The sequence below is a fragment of the Saimiri boliviensis genome, chromosome 1 (genome assembly GCF_048565385.1).
Source record: "Saimiri boliviensis isolate mSaiBol1 chromosome 1, mSaiBol1.pri, whole genome shotgun sequence".
Taxonomy (NCBI): Eukaryota; Metazoa; Chordata; class Mammalia; order Primates; family Cebidae; genus Saimiri; species Saimiri boliviensis.
In genome coordinates, this window is record NC_133449.1 from 181,791,339 (window position 1) to 181,815,370 (window position 24,032).

At 38.2% G+C, this 24,032-nt stretch overlaps 1 protein-coding gene across 4 annotated transcripts in view; it reads left to right on the plus strand.

The window, feature by feature from the left end:
- The window catches only part of FBN2 (fibrillin 2), a 262,792-nt gene that overhangs the window by 167,460 nt on the left and 71,300 nt on the right, over positions 1–24,032 (plus strand). For all 4 annotated transcript variants that reach the window (XM_003920636.4, XM_074381877.1, XM_074381882.1 and 1 more), the window contains 7 exons: positions 2,161–2,286; positions 6,726–6,845; positions 12,872–13,009; positions 13,580–13,630; positions 14,115–14,240; positions 18,047–18,274; positions 19,132–19,257. In XM_003920636.4, the coding sequence (XP_003920685.2) occupies positions 2,161–2,286; positions 6,726–6,845; positions 12,872–13,009; positions 13,580–13,630; positions 14,115–14,240; positions 18,047–18,274; positions 19,132–19,257 (915 nt within the window). The remainder of the gene's footprint in view (positions 1–2,160; positions 2,287–6,725; positions 6,846–12,871; positions 13,010–13,579; positions 13,631–14,114; positions 14,241–18,046; positions 18,275–19,131; positions 19,258–24,032) is intronic.

Consider the following 24,032-nt stretch of genomic DNA (forward strand, 5'->3'; position numbering starts at 1 on the left):
AGAATCTAAATTTTTCCAAAAAGCACTTGAGTCAACTTTTATAAAATAAATGTTATTCAGTCCATCATTGTGCATGAAGTTTTACAACCAATCACTGATGGCTTTTACAACCAAGTGTTAATGATTATGATTAGGAAAGGAACAGATTTTTCTGTGTTTCTGGTAGTGGCTTTTATTATTGAACATATTCATTTGATTTGGAGTTGAAGACAAACATCCAGATGGATGTAAAAGCTATATTTATATTACATGCTTATAATAGATTTTGGTAACTACAGGGAAGAGTACCAAGCAAAGATTATTGAACATGTATAAGAATACGCAAACATGATAGCTTTTATTCTCCAGAAGTGAAGTCCAAATTTTCCCTTTTTAAATAGACACCAGTCACGTTGGATCACAACCTGCCCTAACAATCTCAGTGTAACTTGATTACTTCTGTAAAAATCCTGTTTCCAAATAAAGTCACATTCTGAGATACTGGGTTTTAGAACTTAAACATATTGTTTTTAAGGGACACAATTCAATCCATAGCATAGAAAAATGGGTTTAAAAATTGTGATGCAGGCCAGACACAGTGGCTTACACCTATAATCCTAGTACTTTGGGAGGCTGAGGTCAGGAGTTCAGTCACCTGAGGTCAGGAGTTCAAGGCCAGCCTGGCCTACATGGTAAAATGACCTCTCTATTAAAATTATGAAAATTGGCCAGGTATGGTTGCATATGCCTGTAATCCCAGCACCCAGGAGGCTGAGGCAGGAGAATCTCTGGAACCTAGGATGTGGAGGCTGCAGTGAGCAGAGATCACACCACTGCACTCTAGCCTGGGTGATAAAGTGAGACTCCGTCTCAAAAAAAAAAAAAAAAAGAAAGAAAGAAAATTGTGATGCAGTCAAAATTTGTACACATATTACACTCTTAAGGGAAAAGCTATGGTAGTCTAGTCCTTAAAATATGTTAATTTTTAAAGTATCAAGATTCAGAGTTGGAACAAAAACAAGATCAAGAAGGAAAAAGATCAGATAAAACACAAAAGAATATTATCAGTGGTAATGGAATTGCAGATATTTCTCTGATCTGTTTTCCAAATCTCCACAGTGTCAGTATATTGCTTAATAAGGAAAAACCGTATTTGCAAGACTAGAAATGTAACTTTAAATAAAAAGAGTTCTTCACTGTAAACTAGAGTGTTTATTTCTTTTTGTCACTAACTACACTTGCAAAAATGAAAGAATAGAAGATTAAAAAGTGAGGCCAGTTGTGGTAGCTTATGCTTATAATCCCAGCACTTTGGGAGGCCGAGCTGACCTGAGGCCAGAAGTTTCAGAACAGCCTGGGCAACAAAGTGAGATCCATTTCTTAAAAAAATTGTTTTAAATTGGCCGGGCATGGTGGCATGTGCCTGTAGTCTCCACTACTCTCAGAAGGCTGAGGCAGGAGGACTGCTCAAGCTAAGAAGTTCAAAGCTTCAGCAAGCTGTGATCGCACCACTGCACTACAGCTGGGGCAACAGGGTGAGACTCTGTCTCAAAAACAAACAAACAACTCATTGTTAGCTTCTTAAACTGGAATTTTAGATAATACTCTCTAGGCTCCTCTGGACTGCTAAAGGAGTATGCAAAATACATCATTTCCACTAATAACTAACTGTTTTTGAGATAAAATAATGGAAAAAGTTTAATGAATGTCTTTTGTTTAACTGATATTTAATGCATATTTAAACCACCGGGGACATGAAGAGGTAAGGCATTCTTTTTAAAAATTTTAATCACAAAAAATGCCTTCTGTTACTTTTATTATACATAAGCAAGTACACAGACAAATGAATTTAAGCTTTTGATATATTTTATGAGTGCTTTGAAAATACATCAAATACAACATTGTTACAGGACTAAAAGCAAGTGAAGTAGACGTGTGCTTTTCCACGCGAGCTCATACTTTCCAGGGATTTAAAAGCATCCTAAAAGTAGTCACTAGCATAAAAATATCCCATTTGAATAAAACTAAATACATTTTGCTTAAGATGAAGAGTGTTTTGTGATACAGAGACTATGTCGCAGAGAAGAGAGAAATAAAACAAATAATAAAATTAAACATTGCTGCCCACTGTAAAGCATGCTTAAATATGTGTATCTCCTGTCTTTCAATGGTTGCTTTCAGACATTGATGAGTGTTTAGTAAACAGACTGCTCTGTGATAATGGACTGTGCCGAAACACGCCAGGAAGTTACAGCTGTACATGCCCACCAGGGTATGTGTTCAGGACCGAGACAGAGACCTGTGAAGGTAAGACCTGTCTTCCTTGCCTTATTGGTGAATAATGAGTACCTGGAGATCTATAAACATCAATTACAGGGATGAAGGAATGTAGTAATTGTTTGAATATTTTATTGTATAATGTCATTTAGCTAATCTGCCAGTTTGGGGAATAGGAAGGACCTAACACAGTTAACAAACACCATTAATTTTGTTCTATTCAGACAAAATATCAACAGACATTTGGAACAAACATTTTGAAGTGGATAGAAAAGAAACCAACTGGAAGGAGCCACATTGTTTTACATGTTGAAATAGAATGTCCGATATTTGTTTACTGTGTTTTCCCCTTTTCAGAGCCACTCTGATCCATTAGTGTAGAAACCTGAATTGTAATGGAAAAGTTAACTCTTAGGCATTTTATTTATTAAATGATTGATATACCCAAAAAGTTGGCCCACGAAATATTTAAGGCCTAAGTAAAAATGCTAACTTTAGTAAGTCTTTAGTCTAAGAGAATTGTCCTTTCCATTTGATAATTAAAAGTTGTCATTTGGGTTTATAGACCATAAACTAGTGTATAAAAGTTTCTTTGTTTTCTTCTAATCACATATTTTTGCAGTTGAAGTTATTTAAATGAATTAGATGGTTAGAGAAGTCTTCATTTTCAATGAGATACTGGTTAAGCAGTGAGCACATCAAATTATGTTTGTATATCTTGATCAAAATGCTGTATATTTCAGAATAATCTGTGGTATGAATACTAGTCATTGTTCCTGTTTTAAGCCTCACCATGTGGGCCTTCAGAAGGGTCCGATACTATTCTCCAATCCAGTTACTACTTTGGAATAGCAACTTTTAAGAAAAGAGTTCATCTTCGTTGATTGTGGAATAGCCCTTTTTTAATCTGTTAAAGTATTTGTGTTTTCATGATGCCACAGCCAAGAAAACTGCAATAGTAATATTACGCAAAAAGATGTTAACGTTCTCTCTTCATCTTATTGTTTAACTTCAAAGCATTCCTGTGAACAGAAACCAGTTAGGACTATAGAAGAAGATGCCAAAACACAAATGACTCTGCTGAAGTCAATGAAATGTAATTACAAAGTGCAGTGCTAACTTTGAATTGAATCAGAGGGGCCACTGAAAAACAGTAACTAGCCTAAAGAAAAAAAAAAATAGAAAACTTCAACATAAAATCCCCTTTCTCTAAACTTACTTATGGTTTCCTCTGTTGTCCAGCATCTTTGCAGGAACTTCTCAAAGAGGAGTGTTCATTCCATTCCCACTTAAAGTACTTGATGGTTTATCTTCTCCATAGATGAGTAGGGGCCACACATGAGAGTTTGGAATATCTTTCAATAGGTTCTAAGAGCCCTCTTTTTAAACCAGCTCTGGCTTCTCAAATGTATTCAACTACAGAGTCTCTGTTTTCTAGATCCCTTTCCCACCTGTAATACCTATTCTTCAGAGTGGCTCAGAGAAACGTACTTTATGAAAAGTGTCCTAGCCATATTTCCTCCGTGATTGCCTTGGACAGATGGAAGAAGGGATTTCAAAAGTGTTTGTTTTTCCTGATTTTCTACACTTCCTTCCCATAGTCCTTTTTCAGTTTTATCTATTATCTGTTGGAGGATAAGCTTCTCTTAAATCTCAGGAAACTTAGAAAGCAAGAGCAGTGTAGGACGTCATCTTGATTTTACTAGGAAACGGATTATTTTAAAAACTGGTTTCCCTGTCTAGGAAAATACCTTCTGGTGCTATTTTGAGAGACATGTAATGCAGAACTAAATGGATGATGTCTGGTTCTATTTGCTATGCACACTGAATTATCAATGATTATGTATAGACAAGTAAGCTAGAGTACAATGGTTCTGAGAACTGAAATACCAAAGAAGTTAAAATCAGAGACTTGCCTGCTTACATGAACAGTTAGAAGGAGTAGGAGCCAGTGGTGTTTAATAGTGCAACATTAGGTGATGATGTAAATGTTAAGGCACTTTAATACCAAATCAGGCAACAGTGAGAGTTAGAAGGAGTGATCTTCACTCATTGCAAGTGTACTTGTTCTTAATCTGAGAGATTTCTTTAATGTAAGAACAATTTTTTGTGTCTGTCATTTTTAGGAAAGAAGTTCATGTTATGTAAATAAAGAAGAAATGGTAGGCAACTATTTCGGCTCCAGCCTTATGACATTGGAGGAAATAAAAATGATTTATCATGGGAAACCTAACCAAATAACTGTTATTTCTACACTTTCTTCCTACTGTTATTTGCATTTTATTAAGAGTTTTGCAAAGAATAGACTTGAAGGCTACTCATCTCTTTTTCCCTTGTGTCTTTTTCTTATTTCCACCATTGCATTCAAACAGTAAATGTTTCTGTCTGAAGCAGTTCTCTTCACTCTTTTCTTTCTGAATTAATTTCCAAAGACTAGACAGGGAATTATTAGCAGATTCGTTGCAAATCTTAGCTTTTTCTGTGTATATTTGTCTTGTGCCCTAATTTTGTCATGTATGTTTTCAGCAGACTGTTTTAAGTATATAACAAATAGCACTAATAATAAAGAGAGTAAAGTTCTTCTATATTTCAGATTGAAGTTACAGAAACTTTATTTTACTTTTTTTGTTTGAGCTCTGAGAGTCTGTGAAAGTTAAAATTTTTACAGCAAGCACTGTGGTTTAGATTGTGTTTCCAGTGACATAACTAGTTAAATGTAAACCAGATGTGCTTTGAAGTTTATTTCCAGGAATGTACAGTGAACTGTTTCAATTCCTGGTTCCACGACATTTATAACATAAAAACATATTATTTAAAGGAAAACTAAACAGTTGATATTTGTAGTTGTCAATGCATATGTTTACAGTTTCTGAATTTATAATTGCTTAATTTGAAATAGAGATTTTAAAAGCACATAGTATCGAAATTCTTTTTTCAGGCTTCTTACAAATGAAATTAATAGAAGAATTACATGTGGTCTGTCCTTAGATTAGTTATCTGCTTCTTTTATGGTTACCTAGTTTCTTTTTTATATTGTGTTTTTATGAGAGAATTTCTCTACTCTGTGATTGATGTTTTCATTAGAAATCTGTGCTATATTTACAAAACCTTTCCTTGTATTTTTAAGAGGTTTTCTCACTATAAACAACCTAAAAGCAAAATACATATCTATTTCTTCAAGCAGATTAAATGAACACCTGGATACTTCTTGAGTAATGTTGAAGTAACAAAGAATGAGCATACCTGTTTTTCACACTGATTTTTAAATTTGCATGTCGAGTCCACTGACAAAAAAAAATCAACTGTGAGCCTTGCTCTTTCAGGATTAGTTTAGCTTATATTTGACTTGACACATTCAAGAGGAAACATTAAAGTTTTCTAGTTGTTTTGTTTACATGCTTTCCTCAGTATAGTAAAGTGCTTTATAATAAATTCAAAGGAATGTTTAGAGAAAGAAAAAGTATTCTTGTGAACTTAGAAACCCCAGTGTTCAATATAAAATGTTGTGAGGTGTATTATCTGTTTCAGATAATTAACTAAGTAGAGGAAGAAATCTGAGTGCCACTTCTTTAAAGTGTACCACTTTAAAAGTGGTTGAATTTATACTGAAAGTGTCTTTGATTTTGTTTGTAGTACTTCACCTAAAGCTTGTATTTTTTTATTAACTCATGTGTTAAACTATTTCACATTACAGGTGTGACATTTTCTCTAATCACCACTTGAGAGCATAGGCACAGTACAGTTCTGCTTCTGACCATCAACAAGAATTGTTTAGATTATGGTATACGATTTCATTTAGGCCTCAAATCAAATTAATAATTACAGAGGCCTATTTAAAGAAATTATTTCTATGTAATCAAGTTTTTCTAATTTTTATTTTCCCAAAATTAGTTGTATTTAAAAAAAAACTAAGCAGGGTAAACATTTAAATGTGGACAGCTAAAGACAGAGAAGGTGGATAGGCACTAGAGGAGAGTTATGGACCCACCGTGAATGTTTAAGCCCTTCTTTCCTGATTTGCAGCCAAGAGCTTGGAATTAAAGCAACATTGTGATATTTTGCTTCTAAGATAGACTTTTTAAGTTTTTCAGAGCCTCATGAAACCGTAAATGATCCAAGTAAGTCAGCCTTTGTGCACAGGATGTTGCACCTGGAATTACGTCTTATTATGCAGGAAAATAATTCAATTTATGTAAAGTTGTAATGACATATTGAAGAGGCATGTAACTGAACTCTTTCCCAATAGGCTGATTGCTGTCGTCCTACTATGAGTCCTCAGTCCTGTAGATGTGTTATCCATGACGTAAAATGCATGTCTTTATTCCCCATTCACTTTATGCTTCATAGATCCATATTTAAATTATGAGATCCAAGTTTACCAGACATTCTGGCATAGCATGGCTTGTTGGAATAATATTTTCCAGAAACACATGGCAGTTCTAACAGGATCTTTTCCTTCTGGATTGTAGATATAAATGAATGTGAAAGCAACCCATGTGTCAATGGGGCCTGCAGGAACAACCTTGGATCTTTCCATTGTGAATGTTCACCCGGCAGCAAACTCAGCTCCACAGGATTGATCTGTATTGGTAAGATTCATACATGCTATTGATGTTTCAGTTTCACTGCTAAGATATGCACAGATCTCAGGCCTTTCTATGGATAAAAACAGAATATGATTCCAGAAAGCTGAGAATTAACACATTATATGAGTTGTTTTCACTCGATATAGAGGTAAAGCAAAATAGCATGAAATAGGCAGCCTCTTCAATATTTGTTAGATTCTAGAAATCTTCCTTTCATCTAAGTAGATATATTATGCTATAACTTATAATTATTTCCATACCACACACATATGTATATTCGTTACCCAAAAAATGCCTGAGGCAGCAATAGAATCAAATCTCTACTGCATACTTTTTATAAACAAACTTTGATGGCAAACAAAATGTGATGAAATTTGGACTCAGTTAACAGGACAAGAATTTGAAGCTTTTAAACATATAGAGGGAATTTATTATTTTTTCTTTTTTTCCATGAATCATAAATTTTTGGGTTCCGAGGAAGAGAAGATAACTGTTTTCTTACTTTTGGATATCTCTAGGGGAAAAGATTCTAAAACTTATAGTATCTTTCAATATGTTTCAAAATATTTAAGGTCGGTTCTTGATAATGACATAGGATGTAGCTTAAGGGAGATTAATCTATTACCACAAGGAAAAATCCAGCATGTAAAAGGGAACAAAATTTTCTCAGTAATTTTTCCCTACTTCTAACCATCTGTGGTTCCATTCACTAGGACTACACAGTTCACATCATTAGCTAGTATCCACTTTTAAAGTGAACTAAATATATATTCCTAATAGGAAGATACTTCAGTTCTACATATGCCAGATTAACTGGCAGTTTTATTTATTATCTAGCCAAAATGAATGTTCACTTTCACATTTGTCGAAGACAATAGTTTTTTCAGTATTATGTCTGACGTTAACCATATTTAGCTGGATTCTGGAGTACCTGTTTGTTACGTAAAGACAAATGACCAAGTCCAAAATTGTCAATGAAAGCCTTCTCTTTGGAAACACCAGCTCCTCGTTTTCCAATGAGATACAGCTGGCGAAATTTGAGCCTTGCTCAGCTCTCCATATTAGGAAATAGACTACCATCTGCCTGGGGCATTACTTTTTTCTTATAGAATTCCGGGCGGGGTTGGGGGGGTGCTGTGTGGGTTGGATTCAGTAAAGCAGAAATATTTTTGCTAAGCCACAATTTCCAATAGAGATGGAGTCATTTTATTATGTAAAGGAAATGAATTCAGCATTAGTCAATTAATGTCTCAGAAAACTAAATCTGCATGCCACTTGAGCATCAAAGATACTTAGTTTTTGCCTCATCATATAGACTTCTATTATTTTGGCCTTTTGCCCTTATATTTATTGACAAAACAAGAACAAAGACTTTTTACCCCCAAGTGTTTATGTCATTCTTCCCATTGCCAACAACTAACCACCACCACATTTTTCTCAGCCAGTGTATTGTGTGCTTTCATTTATTATGATCCAATTCGAGTATCCCAGCATAGAGCTGCTCAAAATGCAATTTCCCTAATATTTTTTAATTTTAGACATAAAATAATGTCTAAATTATGTCTAAAATAATGTCTCTTTTCTATTAAAAAGAGAATTCTAGTTGAAAAAGAAAATAACCAGTAGTAAAATATATGCAGGAAAAGTCATGAATGTATAACAGGACTGTCAGTGGCTCTCATCAGTGGTTAGCCTGCAACTTTCTCTTCCACAGGGTCCAGGTCACTACATTTTGAAATTTCGTGATGTGATTACTCATTTAAAATTACATTAGGTTGTATATGAATTAGTTGATACTATGAATATTTAAGAATTTAGAATCTTTTCTTAACTTTTCTAAATATAAATTAATCACAAATAATTCTGCAAACTGCTTAAAAAGACAGTGGTATTCTGGTTGAATATGATTAAATGTAATAGAGTGATTCATTTGGTGGTTATTTTTTGCATTACACTGCTGTGGTTTGATGGTTCTATATAATCCAGACCAGTTTCCCTCATCTTTGGCTTGGGTCTGTGCTCTGTCTTCAACTTGCACGGGCATATGGCTGTGACCACTCTGCTGTCAAATCCAATGGTCTGTTCTTATTCTTCACCTTAGATTATTAGCAGTATTTGTCACAGTTAATTACTCACAAGAAATTTTGTATTTTTGGCTTCCCAGGCACAGCTATCTTCTTTCCCTTTCACTTGTATGGCCCATTTTCTATTTCCTTTACTGAGTCCTCCCTATCTTCCTAAACTTCAACCTGAAGTGTTCCGCCAGTCCCTCTTTGGACCTCTGCTTCTCTTTCTACACACATTCATCCTGAAAGCCTCTGTGTTGACTCACACAGTTGTCACTCTAGTTGATAGAGAAATTCTAGGCCTCAACCTTGCCACCAATTCCAGATTTCTGTTTCCAACTGTCTGTACAGTGTCTCCACTTGGATGGCTCATCAATATCTCAAATTCTCACGTCTAAAAGCAAATTCCTGTGTACTGGCTTGAACCTGAGTCTCCCAGAAACATTTCCATCTCAGCAAATGGCAAATTCATTCTTCTAGCTGCCACCCCTCAAAACCTTGGCAGCATCCTTGATGTCTTTTTCTGAAGCTGCACATGGAAGTCATCAGCAAACCTATTGATTGCACTTGAAGTTTATCCATATTTCAGCCCCTTCTCACCATCACCACATCAACCCCCAATCCAAGTCACCATCATTTCTCTTCGGGATTACAACTTAGCCTCTACCTTACTTTCTTTTCCCCATTCTACAGTCAGTTCTCCACATAGTCACCAGGCAGTCTTTTTAAACCATTACTCAAAGAATATCATTCTTTGTCCAGGAACCCTATGAAAACCTTGGCTTCTCATTTCACTCAGTAAATGCTGTAGTCCTAGCTGAAACCTGGGCTCCCCTCATGATCATGCTTCTGCTGTGAACTTGTCTCCCTGTGCTGCCTCCCGCCCCCTCTACCTGAGCCAGGCTGGCCTGCTTCCTGCACCTGCATCCCCACCTGAAGTCCACTGATCTCTCTGGCCGGAACGGTTTTCCCTCGCTCGGGTTTGCAGGATTTGTTCTCCTCATATCTGCATTCAGATGCCACATTGTAAGTCACGATTTCTCTGACCATCCGAGGTAAAATAGCAGTCTTTCTCCTGTTTCTACCCTCAAGCTAATTAAACTGCTTTATTTTTTGAGATTTCTTAACTAACCCCTGACTATCTACATCTGTATCTCAATTGTGTGTAGGCAGTTGGGGAGTATACACACACAACAGTGGGTCAGTGGGTAGCGAGGGAGGGATGATGGAGGAAAGGAAGTGGGGAGAGAGAGATGTATGAACCTGTAGGGGGGTGGGGAGGGTTGTTGATGGATTTGTAGCTTTTCAGTGTCGATGCAGCACCTGCCTAAAGAATCACTGTGCTACAGAGTGAGGGCTCTAGACTGCATGGGCTTGAATCGTGGTGCTGACACTGTACTAGCTGGATGACCTTGAGTAAATTGGCTGACCTCTGTGCACCTGAATTTTCTCATCTGCAATTGTACATAATTTACAGGGTGGTTTTAATGAGTAAATAAATTAATACATAGAAAGCCTTCTAGTTCCTGTCATTACCTTGATAAATCTTAGGAATGACTGTCGTTTATCTTACTTAAAATGATGACAACCAAGGTGATAAATCAGAATTAGTGCCGTTTATTAAAAGATCATTTAAATAATACAGAGTAGCCTTACACAAGCATCTCTGTTTCCTCTGTGCGATAGAATTTACAGGTATAAATCTATAGCAAGCCTGTAGTCTGAGACCTGACATAAATGCTGATGAGCAGACCTTTTCTATTTCTCTACAGTTTTATCCAAACTGAACATTCAAGCCAGAGTAAAAAAGCAAAGTGACTGTCCAGCTGTTTTTCACACCTTTGCCCCGTAACTCTTTATTCAGTACAGGAGAGAGTTGTTTTGTTTAAACCTCTGTCTTGTTGTTTGGGATATTGGTAACTTCCCATGTTCCCTAGGGAATCAGAAATTACTATTCCTCCCATCATAGGCCCATGGTTTAATTGAAATTCCCTTTCTGCATTTGTGGGGGTATTTTTGTTGTTTTTCTGGTTGAATTTACAAGTAAAAACTTACTATTTTTTTGGAAGATAGGGTCTCATTCTGTCACCCAGGCTGGAATACAGTTGCACAATATCACTGCAACCTCTGCCTACCGGGCTCAGCGATCCTCCCACCTTGGCTTCCTGAGTAGCTGGGACTACAGGCATGTGCCATCATGCCCAGTTAATTTTTGTATGTTTGTGTAGATGGGGTTTCACCATGTTGTCCAGGTTGGTCTTAAACTCAAGTGGGCTCAAGCGATCAGCCCGCCTTGGCCTCCCAAAGTGCTGGGATAATAGTCATGAGCCGCTACGCCTGGCCAGAAGTAAATTTTATCTGTACATATTATTTAAATGAATTTTAAAATAAATGCTGTAAGAATATTCTTTGTTGTCTTCCAAGTCTTACTGCCACAATATGCTATTGAGGTTTTGGTAATGTGTTTTCCACATCATCTGCATCAGAATCACCTGAGGAGTTAGTCAAAATTCAGATTCCTAAGCTGCATACCTGGGAACTTATGAATTGGTATTTTAACAAGTGCCATGGTAATATTATGCACACTTAATTGAGAGCCACTGCTCTACAAGGAAAACGTGATATGTAGATGTATATTTTTAACCAATTAGTATTTGCCATGTCAGCTTTGACTGGATTCCTTATCACTGCTTCAGAATCAATTAACAGTCATTTATTTTTTGTTCATTTGCAAAATGTTTCATTATGCTACCAAAAAATATACTAACCATTCATTATTCCCTTTAATGCACATAAAATAAAAATTTTAAAGTGCATAATATTTCACTGGGTGCTCTACCCTTCAAAAGGAAGAACTTAAATTTGATATGGAGTCAGTTTAAAATGTTAGAAATGGTTATCTCTGGAGGGTTACAGGTAATTTTTATATCTTCCTCATACCTTTTTATTTCTTCAAATTGTTTACCATAAGTATGATTTACTTTTTGAACAAGAGATAAATCTACACACACACACACACACACACACACACACACACATATACACCCACATTTTTTAAATGCCTGAAAGAAAATACATCAGATATTAGCCCTGGGAATGCCTTAATGGCGGTTTTATAAGTGATGTTTATTTCTTCTTTGTTTTATAGGGTTTTTTTTTTAATTATTCATCAAATAATTATCTTCAGTTGGAGAAATACTGGCCTCTCTATAACAGAACATACATTGTATGTGATTTATTTAGCAGGGACTTAAAGGAGAAGGATATTGGAGGATTTTATATGATAAAATCTTAAATATCAAAGCATTTGTCATTAAGGATAAATCTTATGAATACTTTTCACACAAGTACCTGTCTTATCGTGTTGTTATAGTATGTTAAAAAAAAAAAAAATGAAGGGCCAAGCACAGTGGTTCATGCCTATAATCCTAACACTTTGGGAGGCCGAAGTAGGATTGCTTGAGGCCTAGAGTTCAAGACCAGACCAGCCTGTGCCACATGATAATGCACTGTGTTTCTAAGTACTAGTATAAAATTTTGGACAGCTCCTCTTAAAATATCAGTAGATATAATTATCTTAATTACCATATTATGTGAGAGAGGTATATAGCACAATATTTTATTTATATATATATATATATATATATATATATATAAATAATATACCATATTTGAATGCCGGTACATGAAAATGTTTTCTAAGGATACACTATTACAAGTTTTAAAGTATCCTTTGTTTTTCTGATAGAGATGGGGTTTCACCATTTTCCCAGGCTGGTCTCAAACTCCTGAGCTCAAGTGATCCTTCCACCGCAGCCTCCCAAAGCGCTGGGATTATAGGCTTGAGCCACCTTGCCTAGCCCCTCTTTTTTAGAATACTATAACAAATGTCTTAGGTATACACAGCTGAGTTGTATTTTCTTCAGAGGTAAGAATTTCCCAACCTTTCCGGTTCCTTTTCAGACAGCCTGAAGGGGACCTGTTGGCTCAACATCCAGGACAGCCGCTGTGAGGTGAATATTAATGGAGCCACTCTGAAATCTGAATGCTGTGCCACCCTGGGAGCTGCCTGGGGGAGCCCCTGTGAGCGATGTGAACCAGGTAGGAGCCTGACTAGTGGCATCTGAGCTTCTTCTTGGAAAGCTTCTCCTGCCACTAGAACACCTCTTTCACTGTATAGTTCCTTAGTGAGGAAGACCAGAAGATCATTTACCTTTGCTAGAATGTCATATTTTCTGGCTAATGTTTTCTTACCTCTGGAAATGTGTATTTGGTTTAACCTGGTGCTATAAGCAGTCCTTGTAAATATTTTATACATGGAAGGGGACCTAGAATCCATCTGCTAGTTGACTGTATCCACCAGTATCCTTGTTTGCATGGTGGCTATTGTCCTCAAATCTTTTGTTTACTTTTAATTCAGTTGTCAATGTGAGAGCAAAAAGAAATTGTAGAAGAAATTACAAAAATGTCAATGCAGGTCAATACCGATGGAGTTACCACAGAAAGTCAAGTGCTCTACTGAATGAAGAGGGGACAGTGATGTCCTTGGACTCTTAAGAGCCCACCTTGCAGTTTTTATTTAGTTCCTTTTAGATCCATTATACTTCTTGAGCATAACATGGTTGTATTTTCTTCTATAATGAAGTAAAATTTGTCCTCTTGTTCTTACAGACACAGCTTGCCCAAGAGGGCTTGCCAGGATTAAAGGTGTTACATGTGAAGGTGAGTGTGTCGTTCCTTGGATGATACTATAAATTTTTAGAGCAGTACATAAAATTAACATTCACTCTCAAACTTTGGAGATACTTATCATTTTCGAAAACTTCAACATTTCAATAAAAATACTCAATGTAATCAACAAATGCTTTGGCATCATTCTCTTTAGCAACAGCTTAGAATTTCCTGTTTCTCCTCTCTATGGAGTTGTATAAATTTCAGGAAGACATTGCTAGACTTTAAAGCCCAGAACAGCTGGCAAAAGCACATGTCTGGGCTGTGTTTTACGGACAGGCAAGAGGCTGTGGTAATTTTCACACCTGGTGCCTAGGAAAGTGGGTGGCTGGGTTGTGGAATATTTCTGTTTAACTCAAGTAATAATCCACATTGTATTGAATGTGGATTGAAAATATTATACAGGAAGTAGGACCACACCTGCTTTTTCTATTTGTAACATCTTTATTCCTCTGCTTGCTCCATTTCCCTGCAGATGTTAATGAGTGTGAGGTGTTTCCTGGCGTTTGTCCAAATGGACGCTGTGTCAACAGTAAGGGATCTTTTCATTGTGAGTGCCCTGAAGGCCTTACGTTGGATGTGACTGGTCGTGTGTGTTTGGGTAAGATTCACGCACTCATGTAATCTATGTATAGAACAAGCCATGAATTTCCTTGTTTAATCAGTGGCTAGTCCAAAACCACTGAGTTTGTACTTGAGGAAACTTGATTTAAATGAGATTTAAATCACTAGAGTGTATTTTAAAAGTGAATGTATTTAAGTGAAATCGTTTCTGTTTCATGACAAAAGTTAGTACTACTCAAAAACCCATCTCAAAATCTTCCATTTCTTTAACCGGATACTTTAGGCAGGTTCAGTCTTTCACACTGAGTTAATGGAATAAGAATAAGTATACGTTGAACACAGAAGGACAGTTGGAGACTAGGATTTTAAAAGTGAACATTTGTCAGCTTGTTGCAGCTACACCCCGAAGACAATGGGGAAAGTCATGGGCAAAGATATGTTGCTTCTGCTTGAAAATATTCACTGATCCTGGTCCTTCCTGTACCACTATTAGAGTTTAAGTTTTCTTAATTCCTTATTTTTTAAAGATCTTCAGTGAAGAATCTCTTTCTTTCAACCTCATATCATAGGATTGGTGATTTGACCTTTTCCTTTATTAGCGCCATGTATGACTGAACTTGAGTTTTATAACTGAAAAAAAAATTCTATTTTCATTGTATGTAACAATAATTTTTATTTACCTATGGAGATTTTTGTCCAATAAGCTATGGAATAGTAAATTTTTAGTTTGTTGAAGAGCTTTACATGTATTTGGATTTGAAATTTAAGCATGTAGACAAAGCATGAATAATAGTGGTGTTATATGCAATGATCTTTAAAGTCTTTAAATATCTCAGTGATTTTTTAAAACTTACTGGCAAGAAAAAGTTTGCAATACCATACAGTTTAGTTATAATAATTAAAACATATTTCATTTTAAGTTAATTTTTGACAGCACGTTTAAATCTTGATTGAAAAGGATGACTGTAAAATTATGTGAAATTATCTGGAAAACAATATCCAAAGCACAAAAATAAAAAAAAAAATTCTTTCAGATATTTAAATATTTTTAAAATTATCTTTAAGTGATCTACAGTGTTTAGAAATAAATATTATTTGGAAATGACTAAATATTCCCCCAAAACTATGAAAATTAAAAAAGAAGAAAATGACAAAATAATATCAGTATGGTCAAATGACTAATAAAATCAAGTTATCTTCTATAACAAAAGGCTGTAATATATGAGGATATATCATTGATTGTAAATTAACTGAGCAAAATAAATTTTCAATAACATTATTCAAAATTATGGCTGGGCATGGTGGCTCACACCTATAATCCTAGCACTTTGGGAGGCTGAGGCAGGCAGATCACCTGAGGTCAGGAGTTCGAGACCATCCTGGCCAACATGGGAAACCCTGTCTCTACTAAAAATACAAAAATTAGCTGGACATGGTGTTATGCGCCTGTAATCCCAGCTACTTGGGGGACTGAGACAGGAGAATTGCTTGAACCTGGGAAGCAGAGGTGGCAGTGAGCCAAGATCACGCCACTACACCCAGCCTGGCAACAGAGTGAGACTCCATCTGAAAAAAAAAATTAAAGTGTTTTTTAATATTCTAAGATGATATATTAGATTCTTCATCCAGTATCAGGGATCCCAAACTCAAATGCTTGCAGGAGCCAAGCATGCAACAATAAATGAGTGCAATGGCAACAGGGAGCAGTGGGGACTGCAGCAAACCGCAGAGAACATGTATCACCCAAAAGTTTCCAAATTTTTATTTTAATTTCCATGCAAAACAATCGCAGCATTGATAGGCCTTATGTGACCAGTGTATTGACTTTTACTTCCTGATATAAATATTCATAAAGATCTCAGTAGTAAAGATATAGGATTATTCTTTCTGGTTATTATCACTTTTTACATGCTTAGTTAAAATGCCTTTCCCCTGTCACTCCAGTTTGTTCCAATAAGCTGTGAAATGGTACATTTTTAGTTTGTCTTGAGCGTCTTGATCAGGTTCCGTCAGTAACCTCACAGTGTGACTCAGGCCAGAGTTCTTAGTTCACTCGTACTTATGTAAGACTTTCACTTCCTGGGAGGATTCTTTTTTTTTTTTTTTTTTGAGACGGAGTTTCGCCCTTGTTACCCAGGCTGGAGTGCAGTGGCGCGATCTCGGCTCACTGCAACCTCCACCTCTTGGGTTCAGGCAATTCTCCTGCCTCAGCCTCCTGAGTAGCTGGGATTACAGGCCGCGCCACCATGCCCAGCTAATTTTTTGTATATTTAATAGAGACGGGGTTTCACCATGTTGACCAGGATGGTCTCGATCTCTTGACCTTGTGATCCACCCGCCTCGGCCTCCCAAAGTGCTGGGATTACAGGCTTGAGCCACCGCGCCCGGCCCTGGGAGGATTCTTAATTACCTGCTGACATGTGGGACGGAGCCAGCTGTAAGGGGACAGTCCCTCGGAGCCCTGTGGTAATGAGACTCTGGATTACTGTCACACTTCACACTAGCAAAGCATGTGGCTTTTTGGTTCATTTTAATGTAGATATATAAGGCAGAATCACCTTCTGTGGATATCTACATTCAGTCTGCTGAATCAAAATAAAAATTTACCACCATTATTTTTTCTTTAAAAATAGGACTTTTTCCTGGAATTACAGGTGTTTGCCACCATGCCCGGCTATTTTTTGTATTTTTAGTAGAGATGGGTTTTTGCCGTGTTGGCCAGGCTGGTCTTGAACTCCTGACCTCAGGTGATCTGCCTGCCTCGGCCTGCCAAAGTGCTGGGATTGCAGGTGTGAGCCACCACCCCCAGCCTGGGCAACACAGAGAGACTCCATCTCAAAAAAAAAAAAAAGGGGGGGGGCTTTTTAATTCCAGTAGTTGATGTTAACTTAGATTTAGAACTTGAAAGGATCCGTATTGACAGTAACTAAAGTAGTAAACATTAATTTGTATGTGTACATTTCCATCAGGGATCTCATTCCCTCTGTTAAACAATTTTCAGCCTCTGGAAAGGATTTGATGTCTTAAAATGCTCTTATCAAAGAAATCATGTTATTTGATTAAGAAATCTTTTCTGAACTCATTATCCATATTTGTAATTAAACAGCCAAGTGCTTGAGTATAATTTGAAAATAAATCTATTTGCTAACAGATGAACGTGTTATTTATAGACCATGCTGGTCTACCGTATTTTTAGTTGTAGGCTGCTGTTTATAGATATTCTAAGGTCCTGGCTAGCACAGGCTAAGCACTGAAACGTTGGTCTGTTTTGAAGTTGAAGGGAAAATGTGACATTTAAACAAATAATTGGCCTCTTAACAAGAAAAATTCACATAATTCAAGGAAAAACCATGATGCAAAGGTAAATTTGGCAGGAGGAAGAAAAGCTTTAACTGCAATAATATTGTAACACTTCTCTCTTTTGTAGTGATTTTAATAGTAACAAATTGGCAAATAGATTATAGCTGATCATTTTTTGTTTATGACTGGGACTGACACGGCTGCTTAAAAGGCACTTGAAGCAATTCTCTGAACAGGAAAAAGTCTTAAAATCATCTTACTTTTTCTAAAGTGAACAATACAAAAATGGAATCATAGACATGAAAGAGTCAGGTCATGAGAGAACCTTTTCTTCCTGAGGGTTTCTCGTGAGAATTAAGATTGAAGAGGAACTCACCTTTGTTCTTCTTAAGTGTCTGTCATTATGGAATCCATTCCAGGAGGTCAGGGACTATATCTTGCCCCTCAGTACATGGCAAGAGTCCTGCATGATGACTGGTGACTTGTGACTAGACAGTGTCAGATTCAACTCACTCTCACCCTGTGATTTTGCTCTCGATGTAGATATTCGCATGGAGCAGTGTTACCTGAAGTGGGATGAAGATGAATGCATCCACCCTGTTCCTGGAAAGTTCCGCATGGATGCCTGCTGCTGTGCTGTCGGGGCGGCTTGGGGCACTGAGTGTGAGGAGTGCCCCAAACCTGGCACCAAGGAGTATGAGACTCTGTGCCCCCGTGGGGCTGGCTTTGCTAACCGAGGGGATATTCTTTCTGGGCGGCCGTTTTACAAAGGTAACTGCCTGCGGCCAGCGCCTTTATCCTTCCTCAACAGAAAACCTGTCACATTCTCTGAGAATTGGTTTTGCTTTAAACGTTTGACTTCCCACTTTATTCTCAGTTAAACATGTTTTATGGTCAAAGTTCTGTCCCAAGAGTATAAATCCCCTCTATAAGATGACAATGAAGTAGAGATAAAATGGATTGCTTGTCCTGCTCTTCTACTGTTTGTTCCTCTACAACCTGAGATGGCGCCCTGATGGCTACATCTGTAGCAAAAAGTTATCTATCCCCACTTATCTTTACAAAACAAGTAGTGAGAAATAAAGGGACCAGAACTCTTTCTTAAGAATATAGGATCTATAGCTGGGCATGGTGGCTCACGCCTGTAATCCCAGCACTTTGGGAGGCCGAGGTGGGTGGATCACCTAAGGTCAGGAGTTCGAGACTAGCCTGACTAACATGGTGAAACCCTGTCTCTACCAAAAATACAAAAAATAGCTGGGTGTGGTGGCATGCACCTGTAATCTCAGCTACTTGGGAGGCTGAGCAGAAGGATCACTTCAACCTGGGAGGTGGAGGTTGCATTGAGCCAAGATTGAACCATTGCACTCCAGCCTGGATAACAAGAGTGAAACTCTGTCTCAAAAAAAAAAAAAAAAAAAAAAAGAAAGAAAGAAAAAGAATATAGGATCTTTTCCACCACATGAAACTTCTTGTGTGATGTCAGTGTAATCACTGAAACATATTGTAACCCTGTTTTTTACCTGGATGCATTACTGTTGTTCATCGTGGTAGGTTTTTAACTTAAAGTCATGGACCTAATCGTTTGCATCAACCAGCTCTACATTCTGGCTTTATTCTGCTTTTAGACATCAATGAATGCAAAGCATTTCCTGGGATGTGCACCTATGGGAAGTGCAGAAATACAATCGGAAGCTTCAAGTGCCGTTGCAATAGTGGCTTTGCTCTAGACATGGAGGAAAGAAACTGCACAGGTAAGATGGTTCTTGTTTTATTTGGGAAACTCTGGCTTTTACTCTTTCCTTTACTGTGTTTGAAAGTACTGCCCTAAAAAGCCCATCCTCTCATTGAGAACATGAAAATTTTTATTTATTTATTTAATATTTTTTTAAGAGAAAAGGTCTCAGTCACCTAGGCTGGAGTGCAGAGACATCATCATGTCTCACTGCAACTTCAAACTCCTGTGTTCAATCAGCCCTCCCACCTCAGCCTCCCAACGAACTGGGAGCACAGGTGTGTGCCACCATGAGCAGCTAATTAAAAAGATGAATTTTTTTTTTTGTAGAGGTGGGGTCTCACTTTGCTTCCCAGGCTTGTCTCAAACTCCTGGCTTCAAGTGATCCTCCTGCCTCGGCCTCCACAAGTGCTGTGATTACAGGCTTGAGCCTCTGCATCCAGCTCTGTCAATTTTTATTTTTATTTTTCCCTATGTTTAAACCAGTTCTCCAAATAAACTCGTTGTGAGAGAACTGCAAAATAGCATGAACATGCTCTTTGTTTTACATTTAGGAATGACATACAGATATGATTCTCAAAATATACAACTACTAAAGAAATACAGTCATTAAATTGCAACAATTATATAAACTTGAATAGTATTATTTTAAAGACTTGAAGGTTTGTGATACAGAGGTTATGATTTCCTTTCCTCATCCGTGAACAGGAATCTTAATGTTAGGCTTCAGTCACCATCCATACCCGTAACCATTCTCTTTGAAAAAGATGTGAAGTTCTAACTGTTTCTATTAGATGGTATACCACATTGTTCCAGACACTTGACATGTGTCTTCAGGATCTGGTTCTCAGCACTCTCTTTGTTCTTATCTGTAGGATTTCCCCTTATCGCCCTCCCTCCTGCCCGCTCCTCCTTCCTGACCTCACAGCAGTGTCACTTGGCTCCTTCCTGTGCCCTCGCAGCCAAGGCTATCTCTGAGTTTCACAGCTGTCCATCTGGCCTTCTGAAGTCCTGATGCCTGGAAGTCTGCTCAAGCCCTGTGCCGGTCTCCAGAGCTTCCTCCCCTCTGTTTTCTCCTCTCCGGCTGCTGTGCTTTACTGGGGGTCTGAGGAGCACTGCCTGAGATTCCTGCATTCACCTCCAACCCCTCGAAGCTGCTTGGCAACACTCATATTCAACTCCATTCATCACTTTCTGAATTTCTCTCAGCACTTCTTCCAAACCTCTCCCCTGACTTACATGCCCTCTCATACACTGCCCCCCGCCTCCATCCATTCCTGTTCTCCTTCATTAAGAATAAATCTGATTGCCTGCATCCTTCTCACACAGCCTCCTCTCTGGTGATAAAATCTCCTTTATCCCCCACTCCCTCTCCTCCAGTTTCAGAGAATGAGGTGTGATGCTGTCCCTGGATTTGGGGTTAACTCCTCTCTTTTCTCCTTCCCAGCTTCTGCTCCGGGTTGTCTCATCAGGTTTGCCCCTCTCCTCTCTCCAGCATCTTCTCCTCTTCCCTGTTTCCTATTCCTCAACTTATACGCAGGTTCAAAATGTCTCCTCAGCCCTTCTTTTCTCTCAAGCTACCATCCTGTCTTCCTGCTGTTAGCTCTCACCCCTCTCTTTCAACTCGCCCTTTGTTTTGTAATTTTGACTTTTGCCATCCGTCACTCAGGCACATACACATATACTCATGTACTCGTGCAAAACATCTTTGTGTTGTGAAAACATCTCTCCTGATACATATGCTCCTGGACCTCTCTGCTTGCCAAATCTCTCCTTGATATTTTCCTTTTCTCTTAGTGTCTATGGTATTTTGCAGTCTTGGTCATCCTTCTATGCAGATGATGTTTCTTCTCTAATCTTCACAGATTCTTCTCGCCTTTCCCGTCTCTTGGGTGTTTGCCAGAGTCCTCTACTCAGCATTCTGTCTCTCAGAGTTCCATCTACCATCATGACTGCAGAGATGGCCTCTGCTGAGCTGACTCCCAGATGTTATCTCTAACTCTCTCTGTTCTTCCTGAGTTTCAGTCCATTTATAACTTCCCATCTGGACAGTTTCTTTTCGTTGTGATTTTTCTTTATTCCTCCCCCCACCTTGTATTTTCTCCTACTAGGGACTTCCTTGTACGTATTAGGAGTATAATTTTGAACAGGATTGAAGCCTCCAATTGAATGTTGATGTCTCTCTCTCCCAAAGTGAAAAAGTTATGCGAATTCTTGTACCAAACTGGCTATTTCAAGTACCTGTGATATTTTTTCTAGACACAGAGGCAGGTTAAGCTCCTCAGGAAACAGACTCCAAGGCAGAGATGAACATTCAGAAATTTATTGGGGATTGCTCTTGGGGTGAACAATGAGGAAGGGAAGGGAGGAAAGCCGAAGTGGACAGAGAAAGAAACTGGGCTGTGAGGCAGTCCCACTGAAGTCCTCAGCCCATGCCACTGGGAGTTCTGGAACTGGGATGGCCCATCAGAGTTGCCTTGAGTAGGGCATGGAAGCCATGCAATTAGATACCTGCGTGACCAATCTTGGGATACAGCTGCCCAGAGAATCGGGGAAGAGGTTCTCTTAGGATAGTGGACATCAGAGCCAGCAACACTCCCAATAGCTGAGGGGGAGAGAGAGTAAATCCTTCCTTCCTGACGAGGGATCTGGGGGACGTGTCACAGTATCTGCTGTACCGCAGACTCTTCCAGGATCTCCCAGCCTGCTAAGTCCCCACAGTAAAATCCTTCACTGCCACAACCACCAGCTTAGCCGTCCAAGCAGGGCTAGATTATCTAACTTTCCACTCAACAACTTCCACTGTTACAGGAAGGCCTGGTCCTGGATAAAGGAGCTCAGGTGACCCCACCTCTTCCTTTGCTGTGAAATTAGCCAACTTGCTTAATGTCTGTAACACTGTCTTTTAGCTGTGTAAGAGAGACTTGTTGACAGGGCCGCATTGTTTGGGATGTAATGTGAAGTTCCATGGAAGATTATTGGGCTCCCATCTTCACAGCAGGAAAGGCTGATCTCCTCCCGTGCTAGGGGCTTTCAGTGAGCCTACGGGTCCCTCTGGCACCCAGACTTACTGTCAGGCTTTTCAGTCCAGCCAGCCTGTGACCTACTGCTCCCCAGAATGCTTCCTTTCTCTTCACCAGCGTACTTCATCTCTTGCCTCTATATTTATTCCGTACCTTTAAAGCTGGCATTTCTGTACAACCTTCAAGAACCAAATCAAAAACCACGCCCTCCAAATTACCAATTCTTAGCAGAGAAGTTTATATATACATGTGTATATATATATATATATACACATATATATATACATGTATATATATGTATATATATACACATACATATATGTGTATATAAACATGTATATGTGTGTGTGTGTGTGTGTGTATATATACATATGGCACTTTCTATGAGACAGGTACTGCTCTCAGCACTTAACAAATATTAATTTAATTCTGTGAGGTGGATTCTATGACAAATAAGGAAACTGAGTCACAGAGAGACTAAATGATTTTCCCAAGGCCCTATTCTCAGTAGATAACAGACTGGGGATCCAAGTCTCTGGCTCTAGAATCCACACTCTTTATACTTTGAAGCTCCCACCACACCACATTAGCCAAAGGTTGTCCCTGCTCCACCCTAGAACCCATTCCTCATATAGCTCTTACCACCAGCTCCTAGATACTGATAGATAAAAAGAAAATTGATATACATATTGTTAGCTACTTAATTGAATCCGTGAATTCTGTTAAGATGTGCTTTTAAAAGAAAATATTTACATTTTTTTCACATGGCCTGTAATGAGGAAATAAAGACTCTGTAATTGGAGAAATAGAGAAAAATTAAGTTAAAGCTGGCAGAAAGCAGGGGCGGAGACCCCCCCTCCAAAAAGAACATGCATAAATTATGCACTAAATCCTGTGATTTTAAAACTTCAAAATTAAATTCATCAAAATAAAGAGAGAGTGGTAAAGCATTCTCCCCCATTGACAGATTTTTAGATTAAAAATTTTAATTTTTAAACTAAAACATTTTTAAATAGGCCATGTTTTCTTAAACATATTTTATATAGACATGACCTCTCTATTGAAAAATCTAAGTTATTAGCAATAGGAGAGTTCTCAGAGAACTCTGTGTTTGAGAGTATAGATGCTGAAGATTATTTACTGTATAATATATAAAAAGAAGAGACGAACTCACCCACATAGTCCTCACATGATGGTGACAGCTCATGTCACCAAAGGGCTTAATAAATCAATAAGCTCTTTACATATAAATATGACACAAAAACACAAATTGGGGCACACACCGTGACCCTGCCGTATGTGTACTCTCTGGCTCAGGGTTGGTCCATCGTGGCTGCCTGTTTCTCTGGGGTCTACCGGTCGCTCCTGCCCAGAAGCAGGGGCCCTGCCTTCACATGCTCCCACCTGGGGTAGGGTGGGCTAGTGTTGTGGACCAGCACTGTCTTCCAGTCACACATGAGGTTTCATTCCATGGAGGCCTGGCTGCCTTATTTACCACGTGCCTCATTCAGCCCATACCACAGTTGCTGGGTTCATCCTTCTGTTAACGTTTCTTTCTTTCCTTCTTGCTTTTTCTTTTCTTTTTCCTTTCTTTCTGTTTTTTTTTGTTTTTGTTTTTGTTTTTTTTTTTGAGATAGGTTATCCTTCTGTTACCCAGGCTAGAGTGCAGTGGTGCGGTCATACATCATAGCTCACCGCAGCCTTGACCTCTTGGGCTCAAGCAATCCTCCCATCTTCCACCTCAGCCTCCTCAATAATTATCTTTTTTCAT